This window comes from Cherax quadricarinatus, chromosome 49 (genome assembly GCF_038502225.1).
Source record: "Cherax quadricarinatus isolate ZL_2023a chromosome 49, ASM3850222v1, whole genome shotgun sequence".
NCBI lineage: Eukaryota > Metazoa > Arthropoda > Malacostraca > Decapoda > Parastacidae > Cherax > Cherax quadricarinatus.
Genome location: NC_091340.1, coordinates 19,772,848 through 19,794,874, shown reverse-complemented (window position 1 = coordinate 19,794,874; position 22,027 = coordinate 19,772,848). Strand labels below are relative to the sequence as shown.

The following is a 22,027-nucleotide window of genomic DNA, read 5'->3' as shown; positions in this document are numbered from 1 at the left end:
GGGAATACAGGTTTAGAAACCTCAAGCGCTCCCAGTAATTGAGGTGTTTTATCTCCGTTATGCGCGCCGTGAAACTTCTCTGTACATTTTCTAGGTCGGCAATTTCACCTGCCTTGAAAGGTGCTGTTAGAGTGCAGCAATATTCCAGCCTAGATAGAACAAGTGACCTGAAGAGTGTCATCATGGGCTTGGCCTCCCTAGTTTTGAAGGTTCTCATTATCCATCCTGTCATTTTTCTAGCAGATGCGATTGATACAATGTTATGGTCCTTGAAGGTGAGATCCTCCGACATAATCACTCCCAGGTCTTTGACGTTGGTGTTTCGCTCTATTTTGTGGCCAGAATTTGTTTTGTAATCTGATGAAGATTTAATTTCCTCATGTTTACCATATCTGAGTAATTGAAATTTCTCATCGTTGAACTTCATATTGTTTTCTGCAGCCCACTGAAAGATTTGGTTGATGTCCGCCTGGAGCCTTGCAGTGTCTGCAATGGAAGACACTGTCATGCAGATTCGGGTGTCATCTGCAAAGGAAGACACGGTGCTGTGGCTGACATCCTTGTCTATGTCGGATATGAGGATGAGGAACAAGATGGGAGCTAGTACTGTGCCTTGTGGAACAGAGCTTTTCACCGTAGCTGCCTCGGACTTTACTCTGTTGACGACTACTCTCTGTGTTCTGTTAGTGAGGAAATTATAGATCCATCGACCGACTTTTCCTGTTATTCCTTTAGCGCGCATTTTGTGCGCTATTACGCCATGGTCACACTTGTCGAAGGCTTTTGCAAAGTCTGTATATATTACATCTGCATTCTTTTTGTCTTCTAGTGCATTTAGGACCTTGTCGTAGTGATCCAGTAGTTGAGACAGACAGGAGCGACCTGTTCTAAACCCATGTTGCCCTGGGTTGTGTAACTGATGGGTTTCTAGATGGGTGGTGATCTTGCTTCTTAGGACCCTTTCAAAGATTTTTATGATATGGGATGTTAGTGCTATTGGTCTGTAGTTCTTTGCTGTTGCTTTACTGCCCCCTTTGTGGAGTGGGGCTATGTCTGTTGTTTTTAGTAACTGAGGGACGACCCCCGTGTCCACGCTCCCTCTCCATAGGATGGAAAAGGCTCGTGATAGGGGCTTCTTGCAGTTCTTGATGAACACAGAGTTCCATGAGTCTGGCCTTGGGGCAGAGTGCATGGGCATGTCATTTATCGCCTGTTCGAAGTCATTTTGCGTCAGGATAACATGGGATAGGCTTGTGTTAATCAAATTTTGTGGCTCTCTCATAAAAAATTCATTTTGATCTTCGACTTTCAGTCTGGTTAGCGGCTTGCTAAAAACTGAGTCATATTGGGACTTGAGTAGCTCACTCATTTCCTTGCTGTCATCTGTGTAGGACCCATCTTGTTTAAGTAGGGGCCCAATACTGGGCGTTGTTCTCGATTTTGATTTGGCATAGGAGAAGATATACTTTGGGTTTCTTTCGATTTCATTTATAGCTTTTAGTTCTTCCCGCGATTCCTGACTCCTAAAGGATTCTTTTAGCTTAAGTTCGATGCTTGCTATTTCTCTGACCAGTGTCTCCCTGCGCATTTCAGATATATTGACCTCTTTTAGCCGCTCTGTTATTCTTTTCCGTCGCCTGTAAAGGGAGCGCCTGTCTCTTTCTATTTTACATCTACTCCTCCTTTTTCTTAGAGGAATAAGCCTTGTGCATACATCGAGTGCCACCGAGTTAATCTGTTCTAGGCATAAGTTTGGGTCTGTGTTGCTTAGTATATCTTCCCAGCTTATATCGGTTAGGACTTGGTTTACTTGGTCCCACTTTATGTTTTTGTTATTGAAGTTGAATTTGGTGAATGCTCCCTCGTGACTAGTCTCATTTTGTCGGTCTGGGGCTCCACGCATACATGTCTGAACCTCAATTATGTTGTGATCTGAGTATATTGTTTTTGATATGGTGACATTTCTTATCAGATCATCATTGTTAGTGAAGATGAGGTCTAGTGTATTCTCCAGTCTAGTAGGCTCTATTATTTGCTGGTTTAAATTGAATTTTGTGCAGAGATTTAAAAGCTCGTGTGAGTGTGGAATGCCATTTCCTGTCTATCGCACAAGACTGCTGTTCATATATAGTCTCTCCTACTATGATCGAGCCTCAACGTGTCATGCTTGTCTACGCTATCCTGTCTCTACACTGATGTACATAACCACGAGTATGTAGAGATAGGATACGCTGTGTACTGCCCTAGTACGAGGGCCATAACTTATAGTGAAATAGACACTGTGAAATTTAAGAAGTGCTTGGCACAAGAGTGACTAAATTATTGATAATATATTGTTATAAGTGACATGAGTTATTATAAGAGTAATCATGTGGAAGACATTAATGCAACTCCTAGTGCGACCATTTGTCATGTTGGGGGGGGGGGGTATTGCGACTCCTGAATGGGTCACAATGTATATAATGTATATTACCTGTTCATATAATTTTACATTGCTTATATTTGCAATAATAGCTAAATCATAAATATATTGCTTTATATTATTATATATCTCTAACTGAGGAAGATGACCTGTTATTCTTCTATGCACTGAGTGTTTCTGGGAGGAATGCTGCATAGTTGGAGCACAACAAGAGTGGTTAAGAACAATTTAACGAGCATTACAGTACCTGGTAACTCCTTTCGGAGACGGCTTTTTAACTGTAACATGCCAGAGGTTCATCTATAAACGTAGTAAGTTTTTGCTGATTTGTTTGTCCACAGAGTGAAAATTTGTCTGTCATTCCAAGACACGTGTGCTAGATGTGTTAAGTGCTGTGGGTTTGGAGTAATTAACGACTGTGGGCCCAGTGAATGACCTTGAAAATGGCACTGCAACCCGCAGGCCACTACACCCATATTGCCTATGTCTAGCGAGGTGAATATCTTTTCCTTGTCCCTTCTCTCTTATGGAATAAAGGCGGCTTTGCTGACCCAAGAGTAACAGACTAACTCTTCCACCTCAAGCAGCTGAACTAAAAGTGACCTATGGATGTGAACGAAGTAAATGATGGTGAAGGCGAATTCGAACGTTATAGAAGTAAGGGAGCTTTGAAAAAAGAAAGGGGATTTGAAAGGAGGCTTGCTGCAAGAAACAACGAGAGCAACAACAGCCATCGCAGAATGATTAGGCTTGATTTCCTTGCTAACACTGAGTTTGAGGTCAAGTTTAGATGGTTTTACGAAGCTACACTAGACAACCCAGAAGAGAACCTTCGGATTTGCTTTCGTCATGACGAGGATAATTACGTTTTTGTTACTAACGACCCAGCATTCATAGAAAAACTTCTTACTCATAAATATGCTAACATCCAACTCCAAGCTGCCCCACCAAGATCACCTAAAGTGCTTATTGTTATCCACAATGCCAATAAGTACTTGGATCCTAAATTCCTGTTGCCAGATCAAGTTGCAAACCCTCGTCAACTTCCAAATGATCTGATATTGGCTGAGTGGATTGACCAAGGGACTCCACCATCATATATCTACTCTCGTGCAGCGCTTAACAGGAGTTACAAAATAGCTTTGTACAAACCACCTCACCGTAGATGCTACAAGTGTCAGAGCTGGGGTCACATTGCTTGGAAATGCCCAGTCACACTGGTGTGCAGTGCGTGCCAAGGCCCATCCTTCTCACCAGTGCTATGATATGATCAAGAAACACCAGACCGTTGCATTACAATGTATCAATTGTAAGACTCCAGGAGTCACAGCTGCTCATGCTGACTGCAGAGTGAAAGCTGCTCACATCGCCAGCCGCAGGGCTCCTGCCTCACCCATCACCCTCCATGATGAGGCAGTAGGCCTACCAGATACTTCGTCTGAATACTGACCCATGCCTGATTTCAGACAATGTGGTTGAGCGAGTCACTCTGGGAGTACATCAACAGAGCACGATCATGTTTGCTATCAACACTAGTAATGCTGCTGGTGTTGACACCACCTGTCTGACTGAGTCAGCTGTCAGTCAGCCACCTGGCTCAGCTGACCGGGACTTCATACCTCCAGATGAAGCAAGTCTTGCTGGGGTGGTACACAACATGCAGCTGCGCATAACAGTACTGGAGAAGCAACAATGGTGTTTGAAACAATAACTTGAGCACCACGAGGAAAAACTTAGAGGTTGCAAATGAGTACATCAACCCACAGATTGTCAGCCATTATGAAAATGAGTGTGGTGATGATGAACAAACTGATGATTGCAGTGGTGTTAATAATTACAAAAATGATGAATCTGATAGTGGTGTTTACAATCACAGTGAAGATGATAAGGGCAGTGAAGACCATCATGATAGTCAAATTGATGAGTGTAATGTATTGATAGATACTGAGTGTGGAGATGACCCGGTTGTCGATAATGGTGTATCACTGGTCATAATGATGAGGGAAGTGGTACATATGATGATAGTGATGAGTGTAATAAAAGTGGAGAGGTGAGTGCGAGGGATAGTGTCACCTTCCATACATTCACAGACAAAGAGCGCTGTGCCCTCTGTAAACAAAGACTCCCAAGAGGTCTCCATAGTGGAAGTGCACTTAAGAGACTCATGGATAAGGATAATACTGATGATATTGATATTGATTATGTCTGTTTGTTATTTAGAAAGTTTTTTCATTTTGCTGAGAAATTTAATTTTATCCCTGGACTTTTGTAATGGAACCAAACTCGTATAAACTATCCATTTTAAGCTGAAATATTGCATCACGTAGAAAAAGATTTTCTGACCTGCATCATAAAGTAACCACTGAATCCATTGATATTGTGTGTCTACAAGAGTGCAGAGTCCCTGAAAAATCCCAATGCCCTAAATTGCCATCATTTGTTGCATATAACCTCAAATCTACTAACTCTTGTGTTCTGTATATTAAAAATCACTTCCTCATCAACTTTTTGCACATAAGAAAACAGAGGGGCTACAGTATCACGGTGTTAGGATTTATATAGGGAACTCTGCTCTCAACATATTTAACTTGTATGCTCCTGCTGATAAGTTTAATTACTTGGAGCTCTCAACTTGTGCTCATTCTGAACCTACTCTTATTATTTGTGATTATAATGCAAGACACAAAAGCATTGGAAACTCTCAGTTTGGTAATCGTAATGGTAATCTTAAAATCTATGACTCTTAAACAGTCATGATAATGTGCAAATTGTAGGTGACCTTGAACCCACACATATCTATGGAGGCGTCCTTGATCTGTGTCTGGGCTTCAACATTACTTCTGCCAGTTGTGAGTCTTCCATTGTAACAGATATATCATCAGATCATTTCCCAAGGCTAACCTCCCTAGACATTGGTAATACTATCCTCCCTGGTGGGATATTCAAACGGAAACGTTTTAATGTTCCCCCTGATCAGCATGATGACTTTGTTGCACATGTGACTGACTGGTATAATTCCTATGAGTGTACCTCTGTCGAGACTTTTAACAATGACCTTGTGACCAGTATTCAGAACTCTGAAACCTCCTACTACTCTAAATCCAAATGACTTCCATAATAATCATTAGTCTTATGAAAACCATACCTATTACAATGATTCTAAACTACTGCTCGCAGACTAGGCCTATCCTATAGAAACCATCGTACCCCTGAAATGATGAGCCTCTTCCAAACTGCCCTTGCTGCTGCCAGAGAGCGTATGGCAGAGCTGCGGCAGACTGGGAACAATTTGTCGATGGTTTCAATGCTCACACCCCATTTAGCTGGGCATGGAGGGACATAAATAGAATTAAGGGTAGCAGAACTGGGCAGATCGCGCACCCTCATCCCTTGCATAAGGCGAATGAGTTAGTCAGTGCTTGGGCTGCTACATCTAGCTATGACAATCTTCCTAGTGCCACACAGGCGAAATTAATGAACAAATATGATGCAAGGGAGAGACTTGTTTGCTTTTTTCTCAGCAAGGCAGATGACTGCAACATTCCTTTCACTAATTATGAACTTGATGCAGCACTAACTAAGGGCAACTCCACGTCGCCTGGTGAGGATGGTATTACTTACAGCATACTCAGATTGCTGTGTCGAGTACCAGGTAATCCATTACTTGAATTATATAACATGAGCTATGTAACTGGGGAGCTCCCTAAATCATGGACCAACAGCCTCATTATTCCCATTCCGAAGCCCAATCAACAAAACTCATTTCGCCCAATATCCCTTACAAGTTGCTTGTGTAAAACATTCGAAAGGATGATTCTTAATCGTCTTATGTACAGAATTAAGCAATTCTTGTCTCCCCGGTTGCATGGCTTCATGCATGGAAGGAGTGTGCATCATTGCATTACCACCTTTCTCACTCTGTACACTGATAGCTTTTGATGTAGCCAACCGACATGTAATCATTAGTGAACTTGCCAGAATGGATGTTGGAGGATGGCTTCTCCGCTGGATTAAAGGTTACCTGTCCAACAGAAAGTCATGTGGTTCCAGGGACATAGAAGTGTAACTAAAGACTTTGAATTAGGAACCCCACAGGGAGATGTGCATAGTCCCACCCTTTTCAATATTCTGATTAATGCCTTAATGCTATGCCTAGCTATCCCCATCATTATATGGTTAGTTTTGCTGATGATATAATGATTCACACCACCCAAAACATTCTTAATCATGTACTAGCCTCGTGTCTGGACCTGGGGTTAATAATCTCAGGAGATAAAACAAAGATACTCAACAGGCGTCCTCCTCGACAGAGAGGCACAGTTCGTCAGATCCAGTTGCATGATGGGTCTCTTCTAGAATATGTAAGCAGATACAGGTATCTAGGCTTTGAGGTTCCACTACTTGGACCTGTTGTAACGAGACTTTGTCGCCAATACAAAGAAAGGCTGAGAGCACTTAGTTGTGGAAGGTTTTCATCCCAGGTATGGAGCTGATGTTAAAATTGTGAAGATGATGTATCTTGCTTATACGTATTAGATCATTGGTTTATTATGCGGCGCCACTACTTGCACTCGTGTCTGACTGGAAGCTTGGAAGGCTGGAAAAACTGCAAAACGAAGCAATGAGGATCATCCTAGGATCCCCTCGTACTGCCAAAATTTTAAATATGCAGACAGAACTTAATATTTCAAGCATTAGAGATCGTGTTACTGAAAGAAATATCCTTACTGGGGTCAATATGCATAGGTTAGCCCATTCAAACCCCTGCACAGAAGCTCTCCAAACTTTCCTCAGCACTGGTGAACATCCTTCCAGATGGATCGAGAAAACTGGAACCGATCTCCGCATGAACCAGCTTCATGGTCTGTCAAGTTAGGCAACAGAGGCACTTCCCTGCTCCATGGGATATTACCCCATTCCAAACTACTATTCCTCCATTTCCCCCCAAAACTCTTCTTAAATCACAACCAAAGCTTCGTCTTGAAGCCAAACATGATGCCTTAAGCTGTATTGATAACTTAGTCACACACAACACACTTTCACAAATTATTTACGTTGATGGTTCTGTTCACCAGTCCACTGGTGCAGCTGGTAGTGCTGCTGTTATCATACAGAGTGATGGCTCTCATAAAGAAATTGGAGCACGCATTAATAACTGGGCCTCTACCCTTCAAACAGAAATGTTTGCAATACTCCTTGCACTCAAATGCGTCCATGTATCTAAGGTTGACACTTTAATTGTAACTGATTCTCTGTCATCCATAAACGCTCTCAACTCATTAAGTATAAATTGTGGCATGCTTGTGTCAGAAGCCAGACATAGGTATGGTAAGATTGTGGACAGTGGAGCCAGCGTGCATGTTGCAACCCCTGAATGGGTTGCAATGATTATTTTGTATATATATAATTATTACCTTTTCATTTAATTTTATATTGCTTATATTTGCGATAATAGCTAAATCATAAATGTATTGCTTTATATTGTTATTTGACGTAGTTATGTTGTTAGGTAGGATGTAACATATTATGTGCTCAGTTCAAGTCTTGATTGTCTAACTACTGTAATTATCGCTTGTTGCTTGTTATACTGCCGGCTTCTTGCTGGGCGACTGCTGTCCACGGAGCTATCACGTGATCGAGGGGGGGTGTCCTCACCTCGCCTGAAGTATTCAGTCTGGTCTAGACTCTCTTGGTGGTTGGACAGATTGTCTGTCTCATTATTCTTGTTCTGTAGAACTCTGCTCACAGAACATTGTATAGACTTAGTGATTTTCGACGTTGTACTGAGGTTGTGTGTCGCATAGACACTCTAATCAACTCGGGGTCTTGAGCTATAGCTCCTGACCTAATTTGTACTGGTTTCTGTGTATTATCACAGTCGGGGATTTTCTTATGCTGAACTTAGATTCAGTTGTATGGGAGCTTTGTGACTTGTGGAGGATCTGCAGATGGTCCCTACTTAGTGTCGTTATATTATCTCCTTGTTCCTGATTCTCTGTCGCAGTTGCTTGTTATATTGCTATTGGGCTTAGCATTCTTTTTATTGTTCAAGCAGACTGTTCTGGTTGCCAGTCGGTCAAGAAGTTAGTTTATTTGAGGACTTTGTCAGTCACTTGTTTAAGTCTAGTCGAGTCGTGAGACAAAGAACTACTTAGAGCACTTACACACATACACAAACTTACTTGTACATATTTGTAATATCTTATTAAATGTTAATGTACCAGACGGTACTTAAGAATTATAAATGTGATATGTGCTTTCAGCACAATAATATTGAACTCGAGAGAAGTGATATTATTTTGATTACTGTGATTAATTTAATTTAATTTAATTTGATAATATACCTCTAGACTTAATTTATTAAATTTTAGTTTCTCTAGTTAGTAGCCTACCAGTTGTAATCCTGAAGCACTATTGAATAATACTGAATTCTAATGGATAATTGGACAAGGATACTGACTACTTGTTACGAAAACCCAGTAACAGGCTGGATGCTAGAAGGGCAGTCCTTTCTAGTATTCACTGGAGATCTCTAAGCTTTTAGAATCGCGTTTTTTGTAACAGTGCACATGCTGTGGATTCCATCTCACATTGGTCTTCAGATGCATGATAGAACTGATAAATTGGCTAAGCTGTATGCTTTCAAAGAGGGAGTAGATTACAATCTTGGCTTGTCAGGTAGTAGTTTGAGAACAATAATATGTAAAGAACTTCAATTGAACTTTATTGACTTAAGACTTAGGGAGATTGACACAAGTCAGTCCATCTATCATCATTCCATCATGCAGGAGGAGCCACATGTCTATGGTGCATCCAACAAAATAAGCAGACTCTTGGATGTCACTACCGCCCGGCTCCGGCTGGGTTACAAGTATCTGGCAGGTTAAATCACCACCACCAGATGTAGACCAAACGAAATGTAAACTTTGCCAGATGGACTATTGTCACACCCTGCGTCATTATGTACTGGAGTGTGATCAAATTAATGAATTTAGAAACAACTCGCTCAGAAATGTTCAAGAAATGGCAAAGTATTTTATCCACAGTGGTATATTACAGACCATTCTGGAGAAATACCCTGACTTTGCTAGCTGTAAATAATGCATTACCATGTGTGTGTGTGTGTGTGTGTGTGGGTGTGGGTGCACGTGCGCATGCTTGAGTGTATGCATATATTAGTACACTCGTGTGCATGTGTCTGTGCGTGCGCCCTCGTGTGTGTGTGTGTGTGTGTGTGCGTGCGCGCGCTAGTGTGGGTGCATTATTATTATTATTATTATAATCAAAGGGAAGCACTAAACCCATAGGATTATACAGCGTTTGGGGGGGTGATGTGGAAGGCATTCAGGCTTAATTCGGGGAACTGGAGCACAGATCCAATTCCCTAGATCAAGAGCCCCTCACCAACATCAAGGAACCTTCCTTGAAGGGAGTGTGGATGTATGACCCACTTAATATTTGTATTTATAACTCATTACAATTGTGACCAGGTGTGGACGTATCAGTGGTTCATTACTTTGTAATTTGTTCATGACTGTAACCATGTATAGGAGTGAAGCTGATTCATTACTTTTGTAACTTTCCATAATTGTGACCAGATCTACTTGGAGTTTATTACCTTTGTAACTAGTTCAGCTATAACTTAGGGGTCCAGTCCCTGGACCCATTATGTACCTCTGTAATCTTTTGACTACCGCCCACAGGATGGGTATGGGGAGATTACCGCCCACAGGATGGGTATGGGGAGACTACCACCCACAGGATGGGTATGGGGTGCATAATAGAGATATTAAACTGAACTATATTATTATTTTACTTAGTTATATTATTAGGTAGGATGTAACATATATTATTCAGTGCTCATAGTTCGAGTGTTAAGTAGCTGATGGCCTTGTCTAACAATCGTTTCGCTCATTTCCCTGCCAGCTTCTCTGTGTTGCTGGGCAGCAGTAGTCCACAGAGAGTCACGTGATCAGGGGGAGTGATCACCCCTCACCTAGAGTAGTCTGCTTGGGCTGCGCTGATTATTGCTGGTTGGACGTTCTTCTAGCAAGCTGGCCCTTGTTGGCAAAACGTCTCTATCGCTTTCTTGTTGGTTCTGAGTAACTCTGTTCACAGAACATAGTCTAGACTTAGTGATTTTCGACGTTGTACTGAGGTTGTGAGTCGCATAGACACTCTGAGAAACTCAGGTCCTGAGCTGTAGCTTCCGACCTAATTTGACTGGTATCTGTGCACTGTCACAGTTGGGGATTTTCTAATGCTGAACCTAGATTCAGTAGTATGGGAGTTTTGTGACTTTTGTGGAGGATCTGCAAATGGCCCCTACTTAGTGTTGTTATGTTATCTCCTTGTTTCTGATTCTGTGTCGCTGTTGCTTGTTATATTGCTGTTCGGCTTAAGTCGTTTTATTGTTCAAGCAAGCTGTTCTGATTGCCAGGTTGGTCAAGAAGTTAATTTATGTGAGGACTTTTAGTCAGTCACTGGTTGTCTAGTCGAGTCTTGAGACACAGCGAACTACTTACAGCACTTACACGCATACACACAAACTTACTTGTATATATCTGTACTATGTTATTAAATGTTAACAATGTACCAGACGGTACTTAAAAGCCATGAAGATGTGATATGAGCCTTCAGTTCTATACTACTGTACACAGGAGAAGTGTAGGAACTTGTATCGTATATTATATTCAATTGATTACTATAATTTACTTTGATAATATACGCCTAGACAATTTTGTTATAAATAAACTTATCAAATTTTAATTTCTTTAGTAGCCTACCAGTTGTAATCCTGAAGCACTATTGAATCTTATTGAATTTTAATGGATAATTGGACCATGATACTGACTACTTGTTACAAAAACCCAGTAACAGGCTGGGTGCTAGAAGGGCAGTCCTTTCTAATATTTACTGGAGGTCTCTATGCTTATTAGAAATCACATTATTTTGTAACAACTTGTGTGTTTGACATAGTACTTTATTAGATGACGTCTTGTCCTTGAAGATGGAGAGTGACTTGTTAAATCTATTTGACTTGGTAGTTTATTTTTGTGAAGCATTGACTTATAGAAGACTTCCACTCCAGTACGTATTTTCACTTCATTATTTCTTACAACAACTTATTTTTAAACTAATCAAATTATAATTTATCTTAGAATCCGCTCTAAACGAAGTTCTAGGTTTAATCTCACGCCTTCCCTCTTCTACACATCATAAAAAACATAGAGACCGGCAATTAAAAAATGCATATAATTTATTTTTTTACATAACAGAGCCATAGCAGAAAATCTCAGTAATTTATATGTAACTGCTGACATTCTATTACAGTTTCAACACCAGTCCTTTCGAGCGTCACACGTTCTTCTCTACAGCTGTTTTCGGCTTCACTTTAGCTGTGATGCTGGTGGGCATAAACCAGAGTGCTTACCAGAGATTTGCCTCTGTAAGGACTCTACAAATATCTAAAAAGTAAGCTAATAAAATGCACCCAAAGTTTACTCATTTCAGTGTTTTAATATAATTATTTTTGTTGACAAGGGAATTTCACTGAGTTTGTACTGCTAATTACATTGACATGAGGTAAGTATGTTGCAACATTTTTAGTTTAATGTTTATTATGTGATGAATGGTTTGAAAAACCAACAAGTTGAAGATTGAGACACTTATGCAGCATATGGGAATCTTTATTCAGGAAACGTTTCGCCACACAGTGGCTTCATCAGTCCAATACAAGATCGATGGACTGAACACATCGACTCCAGGCTGAGGGACTGATTACCTCATACTCCTCCTCTCCTTACGCCTTCCTCTTTGTATTGGACTGATGAAGCCACTGTGTGGCGAAACGTTTCCTGAATAAAGATTCCCATATGCTGCATAAGTGTCTCAATCTTCATTGTTTATTATGCACACCATACCCATCCTGTGGGCGGTAGTCAAAAGATTACAGAGGTACATAATGGGTCCAGGGACTGGACCCCAAAGTTTTGATAGCTGAGCAAGTTACAAAGGTAATTTACAACTGTGCCACTTGTATGATACTAGCATTTATTTATTTTATGCCTTTGCAAACAGCACATTGAGATTTTATATTTACAATAGTGGGTTGCAATACAAAGAGAACCTCTATTATGACTAGGCATTATGGGCCAACTTAACATTATTGGCTTACAGTCTACTTAACACTAAGGAGTATATCATAGTTGTTCAGTAGGATAGTAATTATTTCATAGTTGTACAGTAGAATATGAATTATAAATGAATCAAAATTTGTATAATACAAAGATATATTTATATTCTAAAATGCTTTTGTGAAAACAATGATTCAATTATATTCCTGTCAACAATGGATAAAAGGTTCAAAGTGATTGTTTCACTTATGATGTGGGAGTACATAGGTGAGTAAATGTGTACTGAGTATTTAGCATTTAGTCTAGGGTGATTAAGTGGCTTTTGAGAGAGTCTTAAATTGATTTTCAGACTGGGTTACTTTAATATCTATTGGTAATGAATTCCATATTTTGGGGCCCTTTATGTGCATAGAGTTTTTACACAGTGTGATATGGACACGAGGTATATCAAAAAGAGATCTGTGTCTTGTGTTGTGGTCATGTGTCCTGTTTAGGTTGGTGAGGAGAAGTTTGAGTGGAGGGTTTATATTTGTGTGTATTGTTCTGTGTATGTAGTAAGCACATGAATAAGTATGGATGTTCTTAATGGTGAGCAGACTCAGACTTTTGAAAATTGGTGGAGTATGCTGGCGGTAGTGGGAATTTATCATACTTACTGCTGCCTTTTGCTGGGTTATTAGGGGTTTTAGGTGATTGGATATTGTTGATCCCCATGCACAAATTCCGTATGTAAGATAAGGGTATATGAGTGAATGGTACAGTGCCAGAAGAGCTGATTGTGGAACATAGTACCTTATCTTTGATAGTATGCCTACAGTCTTGGAGATTTTCTTGGTGATTTGTTGTATGTGTGTCCGGAACTTAAGGCTACTGTCAAGGTGGATACCTAGGAATTTTCCCTCTGTGAGTCTTGTGACTGATGATCCATTTAGCGTTATGTTAATTGGATCATTTGCAGCTTTGTTTCCAAACTGAATGAAATGGGTTTTATCAGTGTTCAGGGTAAGTTTGTTAGTCATCATCCAGGCAGATATTTTCTATAATTCAGCATTGACTGTGTTTGCTAGTATGACTGTGCTTGGGTGGGAAAAAACATATGTAGTGTCATCTGCAAATAATATGGGTTTGAGAGTATCTGTGATTCATTCGGTAGATCATTAATGTAGATGAGAAAGAGGAGTGGTCCAAGGATGCTTCCTTGTGGGACTCCTACTGTGATTGGTTGGGTGGAAGAGTTTGCATCATTTGCATACACATATTGAGTTCTGTTACTAAGGTATGACTTTAGGTAGTTGAGGGAGTGGCCTCTGATACCATAGTGCATTAATTTGGAGTACAGCAGTTCATGGTCGACTGTATCGAAAGCTTTACGTAAATCAATGAAAATGCCCAGCAGGACTTCTTTCTTTTCAAGTGCGGTATATATTAGTTCTAGCATGTGTATGATAGCGTCATTTGTGTTTTTATTATTCCTGAATCCAAAATGACAAGGGTTTAATATGTTGTGTGAAACGAGGTAGGAATAGATCTGTCTATGCATTAATTTTTCAAAGATTTTAGAGAGCAGTGGTAAGTTAGATATTGGTCTATAGTTATTCAAGTCAGCTTGGTCACCTCCTTTGTGGATCGGAGTGACCCTCGCTATTTTGAGGATTGTTGGGAAGGTAGCTGATTCCATGGATTTGTTAAAGAGCGTTGCAATAATTGGTGACAATACTTGAGAAGCTTTTTTGTACATAAAAGCAGGCAAGCTGTTTATGTCTCCTGCCTTGTTTTTAAGGGTGTTTATGATGAGCATAACTTCAGTGGGGTTGGTTGGAGCTAGGAATAGCGTATTTGGGTAGGTTACTATGAGGTAGTCTGATGGATGGGCGTTTGTGCTTGGTATTTTGTTTGCTAGATTTTTTGGTATGGTGGAGAAGAAAACATTAAGTCTGTTTGCTGTGGCAGTGGTATGAAGCATGCCTTTACATCAGTGCCATTGGCATGTAGCATACCATTACAACAGTGCCACTGGTATGAAACATGTCTTTACAAGTGCCACTTATATGAAACATGCCTTTACAACAGTGCCACTGGTATGAAGCATGCCTTTACATCAGTGCCACTGGTATGAAACATGCCTTTACAACAGTGCCACTGGTATGAAGCATGCCTTTACATCAGTGCCACTGGTATGAAACATGCCTTTACAACAGTGCCACTGGTATGAAGCATGCCTTTACATCAGTGCCACTGGTATGAACTATGCCTATACATCAGTGCCACTGGTATGAAACATGCCTTTACAACAGTGCCACAAGTTTTATGCAAACATGTTGCCGCTACATCACTAATATTTAAAAAATACTAACATAAACTTCTACAATATCTAATACAGTGGATCCTCTGTTAGTGGTTGTTCCTGTTATCGGCCAACTCAGTGATTGGCCATTTTTTCGGCTCCCGGTAATCGGCCATTATTTCGGCGATTGGCCGTTTCAGACACATCCATCCGCCGGCTGGGGCAACTTGGGCGTCAGTTTGGCTGTTTTCCATTGTTTTTTGTGTTATTTTGCAGTGCCACTGTGAAATAAGTAACCATAGCTCCAAAGAAAGTTCCTAGTAAAGTTCCTGTGGCGAAGAAAGTGAGAAACACCTTGGAATTTAAGAGTGAAGTGTAGCAGGCATGCACAGAGTGTAGAAGGCATGCAGGGAGTGTAGCAGGCATGCATAGAGTGTAGCAGGCATGCAGGGAGTGTAGCAGACATGCAGGGAGTGTAGCAGACATGCAGGGAGTGTAGAAGGCATGCAGGATGTGTAGCAGGCATGCAGGATGTGTAGCAGGCATGCAGTGAGTGTAGCAGACATGCAGGGAGTGTAACAGACATGCAGGGAGTGTAACAGGCATGCAAGGAGTGTAGCAGGCATGCAGGGAATGTAACAGGCATGCAAGGAGTGTAGCAGGCATGCAGGGAGTGGAGCAGGCATGCGGGGAATGTAGCAGGAATGCAGGAAGTGTAGCAGGCATGCAGTGAGTGTAGCAGGCATGCAGTGAGTGTAGCAGGCATGCAGCGAGTGTAACAGGCATGCAGGGAGTGTAGCAGGCATGCAGGGAGTGTAGCAGGTATGCAGGAAGTGTAGCAGACATGCAGGAAGTGTAGCAGGCATGCAGGAAGTGTAGCAGGCATGCTGGGAGTGTAGCAGGCATGCTGGGAGTGTAGCAGGCATGCTGGGAGTGTAGCAGGCATGCATGAAGTGTAGCAGGCATGCAGGAAGTGTAGCAGACATGCAGGAAGTGTAGCAGACATGCAGGAAGTGTAGCAGGCATGCAGGAAGTGTAGCAGGCATGCAGGAAGTGTAGCAGGCATGCAGGAAGTGTAGCAGGCATGCAGGAAGTGCAGCAGACATGCAGGAAGTGTAGCAGGCATGCAGGAATTGCAGCAGGCATGCAGGAAGTGTAGCAGGCATGCAGGAATTGCAGCAGACATGCAGGAAGTATAGCAGGCATGCAGGAGTGTAGCAGGCATGCAGGAAGTGTAGCAGGCATGCAGGAAGTGTAGCAGGCATGCAGGAAGTGTAGCAGGTATGCAGGAAGTGTAGCAGGCATGCAGGAAGTGTAGCAGGCATGCAGGAAGTGCACCAGACATGCAGGAAGTGTAGGCATGCAGGAATTGCAGCAGGCATGCAGGAAGTGTAGCACACATTCCAGAACCCAGCATTAGTCTTCAATAACAGTCTGTAATACTGATTTAATTGTTAAAAAAAATATTTTTTGGTAAATATTTTTGTCTGGAACGTATTAATTGTATTTACATTAATTCTTATGGGAAATATTATTTCGGTTTTTGGCCATTTTGGTTTTAGGCCGACCTTCTGGAATGGATTACAGCAGATAACCGAGGGTCCACTGTACTTGCATTGCGCCTCACTCAAGATACAATTATTTTTTTACAATTCGTGAAGTCCTGTGTTCATATAACTCTAAAATTCTCTCGATAAAATCTGAAATTTTGTAATTCATTAACATAATGATGAAACAAAAGTTGTACATTCCTACAAATGTTGTCTCCAAAGTTTGACTTTCTATCTTGCTACTACAGTGATTTTTTTATTTATTAAAACACTGGCAGATTCCCACCAAGGCAGGGTGGCCCGAAAAAAAAAAACTTTCACCATCATTCACTCCATCACTGTCTTGCCAGAAGGGTGCTTTACACTACAGTTTTTAAACTGCAACATTAACACCCCTCCTTCAGAGTGCAGGCACTGTACTTCCCATCTCCAGGACTCAATTCCGGCCTGCCGGTTTCCCTGAACCACTTCATAAATGTTACTTTGCTCACACTCCAACAGCATGTCAAGTATTAAAAACCATTTGTCTCTATTCACTCACTCCTATCAAACACGCTCAGGCATGCCTGCTGGAAGTCCAAACCCCTCGCACACAAAACCTCCTTTACCCCCTCCTTCCAACCTTTCCTAGGCCGACCCCTACCCCGCCTTCCTTCCACTACAGACCGATACACTCTTGAAGTCATTCTGTTTTGCTCCATTCTCTCTACATGTCCGAACCACCTCAACCCTTTCTCAGCCCTCTGGACAACAGTTTTGGTAATCCCGCACCTCCTCCTAACTTCCAAACTACGAATTCTCTGCATTATATTCACACCACACATTGCCCTCAGACATGACATCTCCACTGCCTCCAGCCTTCTCCTCACTGCAACATTCATCACCCATGCTTCACACCCATATAAGAGCGTTGGTAAAACTATACTCTCATACATTCCCATCTTTGCCTCCAAGGACAAAGTTCTTTGTCTCCACAGACTCCTAAGTGCACCACTCACCCTTTTCCCCTCATCAATTCCATGATTCACCTCATCTTTCATAGACCCATCCACTGACACGTACACTCCAAAATATCTGAATACATTCACCTCCTCCATACTCTCTCCCTCCAATCTGATATCCAATCTTTCATCACCTAATCTTTTTGCTATCCTTATAACCTTACTCTTTCCTGTATTCACTTTTAATTTTCTTCTTTTGCATACCCTACCAAATTCATCCACCAACCTCTGCAACTTCTCTTCAGAATCTCCCAAGAGCACAGTGTCATCAGCAAATAGCAACTGTAACAACTCCCATTTTATGTGTGATTCTTCATCTTTTAACTCCACGCCTCTTGCCAAGACCCTCACCTTTACTTCTCTTATAACCCTTCTATAAATATATTAAACAACCACGGTGACATCACACATCCTTGTCTAAGGCCTACTTTTACTGGGAAATAATCTCCCTCTTTCCTACATACTCTAACTTGAGCCTCACTATCCTCGTAAAAACTCTTCACTGCTTTCAGTAACCTACCTCCTACACCATACACCTGCAACATCTGCCACATTGCCCCCCTATCCATCCTGTCATACGCCTTTTTCCAAATCCATAAATGCCACAAAAACCTCTTTAGCCTTATCTAAATACTGTTCACTTATATGTTTCACTGTAAACACCTGGCCCACACACCCCCTACCTTTCCTAAAGCCTCCTTGTTCATCTGCTATCCTATTCTCCGTCTTACTCTTAATTCTTTCAATAATAACTCTACCATACACTTTACCAGGTATACTCAACAGACTTATCCCCCTATAATTTTTGCATTCTCTTTTGTCCCCTTTGCCTTTATACAAAGGAACTTTGCATGCTCTGCCAATCCGTAGGTACCTTACCCTCTTCCATACATTTATTAAATAATTGCACCAACCACTCCAAAACTATATCCCCACCTGCTTTTAACATTTCTATCTTTAACCCATCAATCCCGGCTGCCTTACCCCCTTTCATTTTACCTACTGCCTCACAAACTTCCCCCACACTCACAACTGGCTCTTCCTCACTCCTACAAGATGTTATTCCTCCTTGTCCTATACACGAAATCACAGCTTCCCTATCTTCATCAACATTTAACAATTCCTCAAAATATTCCCTCCATCTTCCCAATACCTCTAACTCTCCATTTAATAACTCTCCTCTCTTATTTTTAACTGACAAATCCATTTGTTCTCTAGGCTTCCTTAACTTGTTAATCTCACTCCAAAACTTTTTCTTATTTTCAACAAAATTTGTTGATAACATCTCACCCACTCTCTCATTTGCTCTCTTTTAACCTCTCTCTTTTTCTCCATATACTCTTCCCTACTTGCATCACTTCTACTTTGTAAAAACTTCTCATATGCTAACTTTTTCTCCCTTACTACTCTCTTTACATCATCATTCCACCAATCGCTCCTCTTCCCTCTCACACCCACTTTCCTGTAACCACAAACTTCTGCTGAACACTCTAACACTACATTTTTAAACCTACCCCATACCTCTTCGACCCCATTGCCTATGTTCTCATTAGCCCATCTAGCCTCCAATAGCTGTTTATATCTTACCCTAACTGCCTCCTCTTTTAGTTTATAAACCTTCACCTCTCTCTTCCCTGATACTTCTATTCTCTTTGTGTCCCATCTACCTTTTACTCTCAGTGTAGCTACAACTAAAAAGTGATCTGATATATCTGTGGCCCCTCTATAAACATAAGCTATACAAGAGAGTTAATACCTACATTGTAGGCTACACAAAGGGAGCTAATACCTACAACATAGGCTACACACAAGGAGGGCTAATACCTACACTATAGGTTAATACCTCCACTACAGGCTACACAAGGAGAGTTAATACCTACATGATAGGATAGACAAGGAGAGGTAATACTTACATTGTAGGTTATGCAAGGAGAGTTAATACCTGCATTAAAGGCTACACAAGGAGAGTTAATACTTACATTATAGGCTACACAAGGAAAGGTAATACATACATTATAAGCTACTGAAGGAAAGTTAATACCTACATCATAAGCTACAAAAGGAGAGTTAATACCTACATTATAAGCTACACATGGAGAGTTGATACCTACATTATAGGCTATGCAAGAAGATTTAATACCTACATTATAAGATACACAAGGAAAGTTAATACGACATTATAGGCTACACAAGGAGGGTTAATACAACATTATAGGCTACACAAGGAGACTTAATACCTACATTGTAAGCTACACAAGGAGAGTTATTACCTAAACTACAGGCTACACAAGGAGAGTTAATACCTACACTACAGGCCACACAAGGAGGGTTAATACCTACATTATACTCTACACAAGGAGAGTTAATACCTACACTGTAAGCTACACAAGGAGAGTTAATACCTACACTACGGGCTACACAAGGAGAGTTAATACCTACACTACAGGCTACACTAGGCGGGTTAATACCTACATTATAGGCTACAGAATGAGAGGTAACATCTACATTATAAACTACACAAGGAAAGTTAATACCTACATTATAGGCTATACAAGGAGAGGTAATACCTACATTATAGGCTGAAGAAGGAAAGTTCATACCTATATTATAGGCTACACAAGGAGAGCTCATACCTACATTATAGGCTACACAAGGAGAGTTCATACCTGCATTATAGGCTACACAAGGAGAGGTAATACCTACATTGTATGCTACACAAGGAAAGTTAATACCTACACTACAGTGTACACAAGGAGAGGTAATACCTACATTACAGGCTACACAGGGAGAAGTAATACCTACATTATAAGCTGCAAAAGTAGAGGTAATGCCCACATTATAGGCTACACAATGCGAACTAATACCTACATTGTAAAGTACACAAGGAGAGTTAATACCTACATTACAGGATACACAATGAGAGTTAATACCTACATTATAGGCTACACAAGGAGAGGTAATACCTACATTGTAAGCTACACAAGGCGAGTTAATACCTACACTACAGGCTACAGAAGGAGGGTTAATACCTAGGTTATAAGCTAATACCTACATTGTAGGCTACACAAAGAGAGTTAATACATATATCATAGGCTACACAAGGAAAGTTAATACCTACATTGTAGCCTACACAAGGTGTAGGTTACACAAGGAGAGCTAAAGCCTACATTACAGACTACACACAGAGAGTTAATACCTACATTATAGGCTACACAGTGAGTGGTAATACCTATATTATAGGCTACACAAGGAGAGTTAATACCTACATGATAGGCTACACAAGAATAATTAATACCTTCATTATAGGCTGCACACAGAGAGTTAATACCTACATTGTGAGTTACACAAGGAGGGTTAACACCTACATTATTGGTTAATACCTACATTATAGGCTATGCAATGAGAGTTAATACCTACATTAAAGGCTACACAAGGAAAGTTAATACCTACATTGTAGACTACACAAGGTGTGTTAATATCTACTTTATAGGCTACACAAGGATAGTTAATCCCTGCATTATAGACTTCACACAGAGTTAATACCTACATTATAGGCTACAAAATAAGAGGTAATACCTTCATTATAGGCTACACAAGGAGAGTTAATACCTACATTGTAGGCTACATAAGGAGAGTTAATACCTTCATTATAGGCTACACAAGGTGTGCTAATACCTACTTTATATGTTACACAAAGAGAGTTAATGCCTACATTATAGACTACCCACAGAGAGTTAATACCTAAATTAGAGGCTACACAATGTGAGGTAATACCTACATTATAGGCTACACAAGGAAAGTTAATACCTACATTGTAGGCTACACAAGGTATATTAATACCTACTTTATAGTTAATACCTATATTATAGGCTACACAAGGAGAGCTCATACCTACATTGTAGGCTACACAAGGAGAGTTCATACCTGCATTATAGGCTACAAAATGAGAGGTAATACCTACATTATAGGCTACACAAGGAGAGTTAATACCTACATTATAGGCTACACAAGGAGAGTTAATACCTACATTATAGGCTACACAAGGAGAGTTAATACCTTCATTATAGGCTACACACAGAGTTAATAACTACATTATAGGCTATACAAGGAGAGTTAATACCTACATTATAGGCTGAACAAGGAGAGTATAGGCTACACAAGGATAGTTTATACCTACATTACAGGCTGCACAAAGACAGTTAATACCTACATTATAGGCTACTGTGGAAATTTGTCTGGAATGCCTCCAAGTGAGTCGCCTACCCTGGCAAGCTCTGTTCATACCGAGCTCTGAGGTCGGTACCTCAGCCTCACAAGTGGCTTATAGGACAGATTTTCATAAATGACTGATGTTGCAAGAAATCTCGCCTGCATGCACATTTCAAGGACTAACTTACTTGGTGATGAAGAAGCTATTCTGGTCTTCAACCTCCCTAAGCTTAGACCCTTGGACTTCCCCTCAGAAACCATGTGCAACTGGGAGCCTTAATTCCTGCAATATTCTGCTCAAAATTCAATTTAAACCAGCAAATAATAGAGCCTACTAGACTGGAGAATACACTAGACCTCATCTTCACTAACAATGATGATCTGATAAGAAGTGTCACCATATCAAAAACAATATATTCAGATCA

At 40.8% G+C, this 22,027-nt stretch overlaps 1 protein-coding gene across 1 annotated transcript in view; it reads left to right on the top strand.

Moving 5' to 3' along the window:
- LOC128697069 (sodium-coupled monocarboxylate transporter 2-like) overlaps positions 1–22,027 on the top strand; it is a 228,589-nt gene that overhangs the window by 116,224 nt on the left and 90,338 nt on the right. The window contains exon 6 of the mRNA XM_070095085.1: positions 11,756–11,896. Coding sequence (XP_069951186.1) covers positions 11,756–11,896 — 141 coding nt within the window. The remainder of the gene's footprint in view (positions 1–11,755; positions 11,897–22,027) is intronic.